The 12,057-nt window shown below is 49.8% G+C and overlaps 1 protein-coding gene across 3 annotated transcripts in view; it reads right to left on the bottom strand.

Annotated features, from left to right (window-relative positions):
* The window catches only part of CASZ1 (castor zinc finger 1), a 131,117-nt gene extending 123,881 nt beyond the window's left edge, over positions 1-7,236 (bottom strand). For all 3 annotated transcript variants that reach the window (XM_073316925.2, XM_073316928.2, XM_073316930.1), the window contains exon 1: positions 7,068-7,236. In XM_073316925.2, the coding sequence (XP_073173026.2) occupies positions 7,068-7,116 (49 nt within the window). In that variant the 5' untranslated portion in view covers positions 7,117-7,236. The remainder of the gene's footprint in view (positions 1-7,067) is intronic.
* Positions 7,237-12,057: the final 4,821 nt, after the last annotated feature.

Here is a 12,057-nt window from a genome sequence, read left to right as displayed (position 1 = left end):
GCTCTGCAGATGAGACTGGCTGGCAGCAGAGATGAGGTGGAAGGGGGTGCAGGGCTCCTTAGCTCTGAATCTCCTCCAGGGCCAGCTGTGCTGAATGATCCCCAGTCTCCCCTCGGCTGGAAGATTACCTGCTTTCTTTAGAAAGGGGCTGACTGGAACAAGTAAACTGAAGTGGGGAAGTATTTAACAGGCCAGGCACCTGGGCGCTTTAAAGATCTCTCCCCCAGCCCGTGCTCACATATATGCTGCACCCCAGACACTCACATGTCATGCAGACCCTTGTGGTCCTGACGAAGACCAGGACTAGGGCTCCTACACAGACCCCTCCTTGGTAGCTTCAGTAGTGTCTAGTCTCAGGGCAGCTCAGGAGCTACATCACAAAAGCCACCAGCACTACTACCGTCTCCACTGGTAGCAACCTCAGCAGAGGCCAAGGAGCGAATGTGCCAAGAAGGCCGAGCTCCTCCTATTCATCAGGCCAGACTTGAGACACACTGGCCCAGATGGCAGAGTGCAGAGGAACCTCACATTGTACAGGCCATGCTGGGCCTGTCCTATGGGTAAAGAGACACCTTCAGGGTCCAGGGCTTTGATGCCAGCCCCATTCTCACAAACACACACAAACTAAAACACCGAGACACCAACCTCTCCAGAAACAGAATCAGCGAAGAGAGGGCTCAGCACAGTACGTGTGAGTGTACAATAGCATGTAAGAGGGAGTGTGTCCAGAGCATGGGTGTGTGTGTATGTGTACAGCATGGCTGCGTGCAGAGTGTGTAGAATGTGTCCAGAGCAGATGTGTGTGTGTATGTGTACAGCATGGCTAGGTGTGTGTGTAAAAGAGTGTGGAGGATTGTGTCCAGAAGAGGTGCATGTGCAGCGCAGCTGGGTGTGTGCATACAAGAATGTATAGGTGTGTCTGGAGCAGGTGTGTATGTGTGCAGCACGGCTGGGGGTATGTGCAAATCTGTGGGTTCCACTTGCCCCCAGACACAACTGTGCAGGTCTTTACTTTTTACTTCATTTCACAAGAGGCTTTGCTGAAACAACCCCTCTCACAATTCACAGGGGGGCATGAGTAAATCATAATTTCACACCCAAAACTGGGGATAGGGGATCCAAATTCCACACTGGGCCAATGACTGCTCAGAGGTGCTCTGGGCACTTAGGCCAGCAGGTGAATTGCACCCAATGCTTCCCATGTCTTTCCTCTGTCCCGTTTTCATCCTCTCTGCCCTTCCAGACTGTACGTGGTGCTCAGCTTTCCTTCTGAGCCTGAAACTGCCCCAGGACTGGAAGCTCCAAACACTTTCCCACCTCAGGAACTTTTAAGTTTGTGTTTTTCAGCGGCTGACAGCTGCTCTGCTCTGTACCTGGCACCTGAGCTAGGACCCCAGCCCCCAAATCACCAGGGAACCTCCAATGCAGCCAGAAGATGAGGATGGGAAACCTCAATGGTACCTAGGAAAGGACTTCAGGAACTTTAAAGAGGGACATGTTGAAACCAGGTGAACTGCACGTTTACTTTTCAATGGGGCTGTCAGGGAAGCATCTGGCAGAGGAAGGACCCCACCAGATCCCGCTGCTGCTGCTCTGTCAGCTACTCTCCCCATGGGCCAAAGGACAGGGATACTTCCAGTACCTGTGTGTCCAGGTGGAAAGGGAGTCTCCTGAGAAACAGGTGGAAGGGTAATGCTGGTCCAGTGGGATGCTGCAGAGACTGAGGGAGCTGTGAGGGTCTCATTTATGGACTCAGCACCAATAAGCCCAAAGGAGGGAGGAAGAGAGGGTTTGGATTTTGTGGGAGGGAACAATATATTCATACCCATCCAGCACCCACTGTACCAACCAATCCAAATCCACACCCATCTGGCCCAGCCCTTTACCCTTCCAGCATGCTGGCCCAGCCCTGCAGCCATCAGGCACGCCCGCCCTACCCTGCACCCATCCAGCATGTAGGCCCAGCTCTGCACCTGTCTGGCCCATCCCTGTACCCATGCAGCATGCTGGCCCAGCCCTGTACCCATCCAATGTGGAGCAAGTGTATGTTCCTGTTCGTCTGCATAGTTCCTTAGCCCAGCCCTGTACCCATCTAGCCCCCAGTTTCCCTACTCAGCTTGGTCCTCATATGGCCCATCCAGTATTGTCTCATTCTCCCCTTCCATCTGGCCCTGCCCTTTGCCCATCCAGGGTCCACTCCCTTACCTGACTGGGCCTCGCGCTATACAGTGTCACCCCATCCTCCGCCCGCAGAGTGCCCCCTCGTGCATCTGGCCTGGCTGCAGTCACCCAAGACAGATGTTTCTGGCAGCTCTATGGCTCCCAGTTCGTGTTTCTAACTTGTACAGTCAGAATTAGAAGCTAATAAGTTCCTTCTCCTGTCTCTGGTGCCCTCCCCCCCAATGTGCCATGCTGCTCTGGAAAAAGAAACAGGGAGCAGTGGGGTCCTGGACCGAAGGGGGCTTTCAATCCTCAAAATGGATTTTACCTGTCTCTGAAAGCCTTCTCCCCCCATTCCCACATCCCTTTCTCTCCAGGGAAATCAGTCTAAAAGGGGCTAATGGAACAATGTCCCTCTCTCATTCTCTCTCTCTCTTTCTTTTTATTAGCATTTGTGGAATTTATTCCCAAACTCTCCTAATCTTTCGTACACAACCATTTGATTTGCATAACCCAGCCCCCTCTCATAAAAACTGGCTGCTAGTTTAATTAAAAAATGTAAATTTGCTGTCATCTCGGGGCCTGGTGAATTAGGACGACATTGGCATTTTTTATTGCTGAAGACGTCCAAACTGATCCAGTCCGCGTTAAACCGAGGGGGACAGTACCATGTGGGACTTTGGGGTGTGGGTTCTGTCCCATCCCTCCCCAAATAAAATCTCCTGTGCCCCCTCTCTGGCTAGCAAAGTACAGCTCAGGACATGGATTGTCCCAAACCACCTTCTGGTTGGCCAACCAGCAGTCTGGGCCTTTTTGATGATGGCACTCCTGTGAACTGACTCCTGGTTCGAAACCCACCACCCTAAAAAAATAGAGACGACAAAATATCCCTGTGGACGAAAAGAGGCAAAAGGGGTGGAGGTGGGAGAGAAGAGGGGAAAGACAGTGACCCTCTCTCCAAAGTCCCAAGCCATGCTATCTGCACCAGCTTGATATTTTCCAGACACTTTCTGTCAACTTTTGAGTGTGAAACCTCAACAGGCAGCCATTCCACAGCCCAGATTTACTTTTTGATGGTAGAAAGTGAGTCAAAAGTAGGCCCAAGACACAAGGGTAGCCCAGCTATTATGGAAAAATCTGTGAGAGTTTATCGGTAAGGCTGCTGAGAGCTGACTAGAGTATGAGAGCCCTGTTGTAGAATTCTACCCATTCAGTCAAAACCAAAAGAAACTGCAGAAAAGTTCCCCATGTGTACGGCATTTCCCATATTGGTGGACAGCAGACAGGGGAGAAGGGCAAACAGCTCAGGGAACCATACAAAGAGAAACTAAAGGTTCAAAAATTACATAATAAATGCTTGCTCCCTCCCAGCTTGAGTATCTGTATTGATCACACCCACTTCCACACTGGTTTCTCTATCAGTGAAGTAGGCACTATTTTTTTTTACAGTGGAAGGATACAGTACATTGCATGTACATACATACCCTACTTTTTTTGTTCTAAGTATTGTCTAAAATCCAATAACAAGGGTGGTGTCCCCACCCCAGGGGATATTTCCAGGTTTATTTGAAAACAGCATTTTAACACAATGAAAGTACAAAACTATCCCTCAGTGGAAAATTGGGTGCATCCAACTATCTCAGTATTAATTGCCCCCCACTCCCCCCCGGGTATCTAGGCTCCTTGTCCCCAGTCTGAGTGCAGTTCCTCGGACTGAGGTTGATCAGATGATGAAAGAGTCCCAGGGAAAGTGATGGGAGCCCAGTTGCTCAGGTTATTTAGAAGCATACTCCTAGACAATCCCATGTAGGGAACAATCCTACCCTGGCCCCAGGTGGATCAGTTGGCCTGGGAGATCTTTCCCACTTTTAACTTCTGTGGAAGTTTCTGATCCTAGAGGTCCCATACGTGTATCAACTCAGTGTACAAAGCCCTTAGAGCAGTGGTTCTCAAACTTTTATACTGGTGACCCCTTTCACATAGCAAGCCACTGAGTGCAACCCCCCTTATACATTAAAAACATATTGTATATATTTAACACTATTATAAATGCTGGAGGTGAAGCGGGGCCTGGGGTGGAGGCTGACAGCTAGCGATCCTCCATGTAATAACCTTGTGACCCCCTCAGGGGTCCCGACCCCCAGTTTGAGAACCCCTGCCTTAGCAGGACCAGGCCTCCAGACTTTACACATTGGGTCCCCATTGACTTCCCTCTCTCTCTCATGAAATGCCATTCAGGTACTGCCCTGGGGACGCAAGGCTTAAGGGACTGGAGAGAATTCAAGTCACGATGACCGAGGGAGGTAAACCAGCTCTCAAGAAGGTAATGGTTAGAGGTGGTGATCATGGGGCAGGTCTTTACCCCGTGATCACAGTGGATGGATTCACCCACACGCAGATTGTAATGCTGACCTAAACAGATCTCCCAGATCCTGATTTCCATAGCTTATCAGCACTCTGAGCTCCCGTACCAGAGCGTGGAAGGTCTATGTTACCTGCAAGTATGGCAGGGAAGCCCATGCATGCGTTACACTTGCGTGACTGAGGAGGGGCTACATTGTCCCATCTCCTACATCCCAACGGTGCAGGCCAGAGGGAAGTTTCCATTGCTATGAGGATGGGACAGGGAGGAGGAGGCCCGGCGTTGGTTACTGGTGAAGCTGGTTGACTCTGCATGTGAGGGAGCGTTTGACATTGATTGGCTGACGGTACAGCTCTAGCCAGCAGGAGGCATTACCTCTCCAGGAAGAGGAGTTTAAATGGAGAGAGGTCCTGAAACCAGGCCAACCATGGCTGAAAACACCTGGCTCAGCTACAATTCAAACCCCAATCTAGGAGCTGCCACAGTTCCTGGAGATGGGGATTGGGGCGGAGGGGGGCAGAAATCATTGTTTATTTCTCTTTAAAATTATCCACACTCCTTAAATTCACCACATCCTTAACACTGCCCCTGCCCACTCAGCCTCCCAGCTCCTTGGTCTACTAAAGAGAGGCAACAGCACATGCCCAGGCCTGGGCCAACTGAGATCTCAAACCAAGGTGTGCGAGTCCTTCCTGCTCTTTTTGATTCCTGGTATCATTTAAAAAAACAACAACAAAACACCTTATTCTTTTAAAGCAAAATAGCAGAGTTCAAAGTTCAGGCCAGTCAATCATTAACCAGTTTATTACTATCTTATCCCTTGTAAAAATATACTACAATAATTATCCAAATAGTGACAGGATCGCCAGTGCAAGCTGGTTTGGCCCACTGCTGTCATTTAGTTTTTAACAAGGGGAGAGGGGAGTTAAATCATTGAGAGGGACAGTGTTTCACTTTCCCACTAGGACTGGGTCAAAAAAGAGGAGGTGTTGGAACCCCATATAGCGGGAAATGGGGCCTGAGGAATTCCTGACAAACTCCAAACTTGCCTGCTCTGAACCTCCGGAAAAGGCTGTGAAATCCAAGCCCAAAGCCTATCCCAGGCCTGACAACACAACACACCCTGCCTGCCACCAAATCCTATGCTGAAATCACATCCCAGCCTGATACTGGGCCATGAAACCTCACCCCACCCAGATAGTGTCTCTCAATCCCAACCTGTGCCCCAGCCTGACAATAGGCCAAGAGAGCCCATCACACCCTGCCGGACCAACACCAGAACTAAAACCAGAGACTGGACCACAAAATCTACTATCAAAATCGCATCCAGTCCCGATACTGGGCCCCGTAATCTGAAACCAAAACCAGCAAGGAGGGGGCCTGCCATCCCTCCTCCCAGAGCCTACACACCTCGCATGGAAAGGACAAAAACAAACCCATCCCAGATGTGCCCAAGTGAAAAAAAAATACTCATTAAATGTAATAAGCATCCTCTTCATCTGACACTACCGTGTCCCAAATAAATTGAATTCCTTTTCATTTAGACAGCACAGGAACCTGACAAGCAACCTTTACCAACCTTTACCAGAGCTTAGAAGGGGGTAAGACAATTAAAGAAAAAACAACCCACATGACTTATATATTTATATATATATAAAATGCAGAATCATTTCAAAATCCCCACAAACTCCCCCCCCCCCCCCATCGTTCTCTCTCTATCCCATTTATCGGTCCCTCCTCCCCTCTCTCAACCCAGGGTCTCTCTCAGTGACAGCTTCCCAAACAGATCTGGATCTGAAATCAACCAGAAGGAAGAGATCCTCTTGAAGCCAGTTCCCCCCACCCCCTTACTTCATCTGGTTAGAGAGAGAGGCTGGGTTGGGGGGGGGGGGGGGGGAAGCAACTTCCGTAAAACAACTGAAAGAAAAGTGAAAGAGTCTGAGAGTCCCTACCTTGAGCTATACCTGGGGGTCAGGCACCCTGATTCTGAGCTGCTCCCCCAAAACTCTCACAAGCTTCCACACAACATCTAAAGCTCCAGCGGGGGGAACACCCCCACCCCCCAAAAATGATACCCCTCCCCCATCAGAATGACGTCACCCCTCCATACACACCCGCCCCTGGCACCCTCCACTTTCCCAGCACCGGCTTTGGGAACATAAAAAAGTTTCTTCTTCTCCCCACCAAACAGGAAAAAGACAGACAGAAATTAAAATCGCTCTCTCTCCCTCTCTCTCTCTCTCTAAGGCCACCCAAAGCTGATCAGCTGTGCTGGGTAGTTTATTAAACTAAAAGAGAAACTATTTATAGACGAACCAGCCCCATCGGTCGCACCCGCAGGAAAGAGAGCAAGAGAAGAGACACGGGCAGAGGGAGGAAAAGAAAAGAAAAATAAAAAAGAGAGCGGCACCGGGCGAGAAAGAACAAATGAAAGAATGAAAGGGAAAGGGGAGGGAAAAGAAGAGACACGGACAGAAGGGGCTTTTTGTGTGTGTGCAAACTGAAAGAACAAGGGACAGGAAAAGAACAATTGTGCTGTACTTACCATAGTCGGAGAGACGAAAGCCGAATTCACTCAAATAATCAACTTTCATAATACTTAATTAATACCTAATTGCAACTGATTGCTCCCCGAATAACAAGTTGGTTTAAAATACTGATGTCATTGCTTTTGACGGTCCTCCCCAAGAACACTTTGGCAGCAGAGTTCACTGGTGGGGGGGGTGATGCGGGGGAGGAGAAGGCTGGTTGTCAAAAGTGAAGGTGATTGGCAGGACAGAGCTTGGCCACACCCCCCAGCCTGGCCTTCCCTACTGGCTAGAGGGCAGGTGAAAGATCAGAGTGCCTTCCCCAGCCTCTGCTCACTGCCTCCCAGGGAAGATGCTGAGGGAACCAGCTCCCAGCCAGCGAGCTGAGCAGTTCTGAAAAAAAGCCCAGCCAAGCAGCGTTACCCTATCAGGGCTGCTTGCTAGGGGCTGGCCTTATTGGCTCGCTGCTTTCCCAAACCTTTGGCTCCCCGGGCGGAGAGGCGGGACTCGGGGCCCAAAGAAAAAAGAAAGAAAAGAAAAGAAAAGAAAAGAAAAGAAAAGACACACGAGGCTGGTGAACGGGAGCCCTTGCAGGAACCAAACACCAGCAGCCAGGGAGCTCAGTGGCATGGGCTTGAGGGATAGAGATTTAAGGTTCAGTGTCTCTCTCCCCCACCCCATGTACTGATTTAACTGGGCAAAGTGCTGTGCCAGGGGGATGCACCCAGTTGGCGAGATTATGTTAAATAAAAGTTGGGTTGATACTAGCAATAGCGACTGACTTGACTGGAGTTAACTCTGGATTTACGCTGGGATCAGGATCTGACCTGGGTCAAATTCTGCACTGGATTACACCCGCTCCAAAGGGCCAACATCAGACCTGGTGCAGCTTGAGGGAACGCTTTAAATTACTCCAGATTCATGTCAGTGTAAAGGAGATCAGAATCCATCCCCTAGTCTGAAGTCAGTCCGTGGGTGCAGATGAGAGGCGAGTACAGCCCAGGCCCTTCAAAGCGCTAAGCAAACATGAACTAATGGTTGGTTGTTTAGTATTTAATGTAGGGATCGCTCGGCAGAGGAGAACGTAAGATGCAATCGCTTGGGGGGGGGGGGCTTTTGGGGTGGAAAGGAGTTGGGTATTTTTCTTCCCTCCTTCCCTAGGATGGGGGAACAGGGGGCGAGGAGTTCCGGCTTTTATTGTTACTTATTGTTTCTCTCAATAAGAACAAAACCCACCAGTGAGGAGGAAAAAATTATGCAGAAATGTGCCTTTGCATTTGTGTTGCACTCTGGTTTGCTTCACACAGATGGCAGGCATCAGTGGATCAATGCTTCCACGGCACTGGCCCCCTCAAGGCTGCACATGGTCCCCTCTCGCCCCAGAATTGGTACCTATTGGGCCACACTCTGAGCTCAGTTACATGGGTGTAAATCTGGAGTAACCCCATCGGATGGTGTTACACTGGCACAGCTGAGATCAGGATCTGACCTGCTGACTCCAGATTGAGCACAATGGGGTCCTGGGCTCTGACTGGGGCTCCTAGGTGCTACGGCAATACAAATAATAAAAATAATCCCAGGTGAGCTGCCACATCCCCTTCCCAAAAGAGTCACCTAGAAAGGTTCTGAGTCTTTGCACCAACAGGGCAGCAATATTATCCTGGAGAAGCTTGAACTGAATAAAGAGCCAATGGAACCAAGCAGCTCCCCCAGACTGATTTGGTCACAGGAATCCCTGCAGCTTTAGAGAGAGAAAGGCTGGAGTGAATGAGTCTGAAGGGGTGTGCTGTGTGCAAGGTAGAGTGTCTGTGAGTGTGTGCTAGTGTGAGAGAGAGAATATCTGCATGTGGGAATGAATAGGTGTATTTGTGTGAGAGAGAGCAAATGGTTGTGTTACAGTCTGTGTTGTGTGCGGAGAAGTCTGAGTGTGTAGTGACAATGTTGTGTGGGAGAGAATGACTGTGTATTGGGCAAGGCAGAGAGTGTGCACTAGTGTATGTGTGTGTATGATTGTAATATGGTGTGTATGTACATGAGTGTAATATGGGGTGGGTGCGTGTAGATGAGCAAAATACAGGAAGGTGGCATGTACACAAGTGTAATATGGGGGGTGTACAGGAATGTAATGTGGGATGGGTGGGTACACAAGTGTAATAAGGGATGTGTGCACACACAGCGTAACATATGTGTGTGTGTGTGTGTACACAAGTGTAACATGGGTGTGTGCGCGCAGTACAAAACAAACTCAGGCCAGAGCAGTAGTGTTCACTCTGACTTGGTGGGTGTTTTACTGGTTTATGTCACAAGCTTTAACATTATTTAAACACACTGGGCCAATCCCACTGCTAGCACAGGCCTCAGGAAGTCAGTGCCATTACACCAGGGGTATGTTTGGGCCCAACAGGGTTATGGTTTTTGTTCCCTGAATTTCCTCATTTCTTGTTGCTTTTATTTTTAAGTAGAAAAGAATGTTAGGGAGGTTCTCAGAGGCGTGTTGGGTAAACACACACATACGTCTCTTTCTTTAAAACAAACGAACAGATTATTTACCTGATTAAATAGGTATTTTGAACAAGGTTGTGAGCTTTTTTTTTTTTTTTTTTAAATGTCCTGTATTGGGCCATGTGGATTCTGGCAGAGCAGGTCTCTCAGGCAGTGCTTAGGAATAGCCAATGAATTTCCAAGCTACTACCAACAAGGCTGGTGCTATTCCTTAGCTCAGGGACCCTGCGGGTGCCATCAGGGCAGGCCCTAAATCTGCATGTGTAAAACCCCTTAAGACAACACCAAGGGGCGGGGGGGGGGGGAAGCACCAGTGTGACCCAAAGAGGGTTTGAATCGTCTTGCTGGGCTCTAGCCACCCTGGCTTCCGCTGGCACAAAATCAGACACCAGGCTCAAGTCCTGAAGGAGGGAGTGCACCACACACTCTATTTACTGGCCAGGAAGTGGGTGTGGCCACACAGGGAGGTGGTGTGGACTGGATACCCTAAGACTGAGAGCACTGTCTGCCCTGCCCAAGTGTTGGAACAGCCCTCAAATCAGTGGGGAAGCTGTGGCTCAGTGGCGTTCACACCTGGGGAAGAAAAGCAGTGACCCCAATCTGAGGACCCCCCCGGCCATACCCCTCCCTCACTGGCCTGGTCAACTTTCGGGCCTGTGGGCTCCCTGGTGGAGCAGGGCCAGGCACCCAGCTGGCGTGGAGCCCTTCACCTAGGTTTTACACCAGCAGAAGTCAGAGGGACCAGATCCTGATACCTCAACGGCTTCCTCTTTCACTCATTTATTTAAAGACCCCCAAAGCCATTAGGCCATGATGCTCATTTCCAGCTTGAAGAAATCAAACTCCTACTTTAAAAGGACTGTCAGCCAACATGCCTAGCCCCCACTGCTGGGTGATTCCTACCACCACAATTGTTGGGTCTCATCTTTTAAATCTGCTTACCACTCCTCCATACTCCATGCAGACCAGAGAGCGACACTAGCCTAGCCAATTTCTAGTCAGTGCTCCTTCCTGGTTCCCAGGCCCCAGCAGGACATTGTAATGTCAAGCCCCTGCAAGGGAATATTTTGCTCCTGTATTTCTATTAATCACCGATTTTGGCCCGGCACCTCCTTTCAGGGCCTAAAATTCCTCAGTCTCCCTTATGTTCCAGACCATGAGAAACATCCTGTATGAACGCAGATTTCTCCACTCTAATATTTCCTACAAACATACAATAATTAAATGGTAGGAGCTCTTTTACCCATCATCGTCATCCGCTGAGACCCTGGGTTCTGTATTCCAGACCCCAGGCTGAAGGGAGCACACACAGAATAACACGCACGGGGTCAACAAGTAGGCACACACACAGTGTACACACACTGTCACAATGACACACACCCCCCTCCTGAATGCACCTGTGCTCCTGCACACACAAAAATGAAGAGTCACACATTAATACATATGCACACACAGCATGCACAGATGCACACGGCATGAAGGCACACTCCTGCAATAAAACAACATGCACATACACTCAAATGCATGCACATCCACACACCCACACTCACACTCTCTCTCTCCCGCCCCAGAACTCCCACTGCAGATTCTGGTGTGGACTTCTCACCATCACTCCTGCTCCTCCTCCAGAAGCCACCTGCTGAGGAGCGTTTCAGGTGAAGTCCAAGCCCTGGAGCTGACGCAACTGGCAGGCTGATTTCCTATCTCAGTGATCTCCAGTCACAGGATCAGGCTTTATTTCTCCATCCTCCCTCCCTGCCTCTTACCCAAGAAAAGGGTGCTCTTCCCTCCCACTGGGGCCACTTGGCTTCCTGCTCTGCTGGGACCCTTTGTGAAACCATTTAAACAGAAGCTTTGCCCCACTCCCCACCACTGGGTCTGACCCTCCCAAAGTCAGAGCTGGCTTAGCCCACACTCTAGCTCCTGGACATGCTGACCCCTGAGACGCCTGGAGAGAGGGCAGTGCCCTTCATCCTGTCCTGAACTGTATTGCAGTATCAGCCTGCAATGTCTAGCAACTGCCACATTCCACCCCAGAGGTGGCTGCACTTCAGAGGCAAGCGAGGCAATCTCTGTGTGTCCCTCCTCTGCCTCCAAGGGGCATTAAGAACTTTAATTAATTAATGTTTGCTAGGCGCTTGAAGATCCTCAGATGAAAGCTGTGATGAGAGGGCGAGGGATGATTAATTATTATTATTACAGTTTAATCTTTACCCATAAAGGCTGCACCAGGGTTGATCAGGGGACTTGCCACGTTTCGGAGGGACAATGAAACATGGGACATCACGCTCTGCGCATCTCCTCCCCCTTCATTTTTCTATTTCTCTCACTTTCCATTTCCTTTCCTTTCCTTCTCTCTCTCTCTCCTCTATTGGGACTCACCCAAGCACCTTCAGCTCTAGACCCACCTGGGCTCTGGCTCTTGGGCTGGGGATCTGGCATCTCCAGGCTCCTCCACTCCCTTTCGCTCAGGGAGTTTATTAGGCAAACGCTCTTGCCCTATTT

The sequence above is a fragment of the Lepidochelys kempii genome, chromosome 18, assembly GCF_965140285.1.
Source record: "Lepidochelys kempii isolate rLepKem1 chromosome 18, rLepKem1.hap1, whole genome shotgun sequence".
Lineage (NCBI taxonomy): Eukaryota > Metazoa > Chordata > Testudines > Cheloniidae > Lepidochelys > Lepidochelys kempii.
This window is presented reverse-complemented; position numbering and strand designations above follow the sequence as displayed.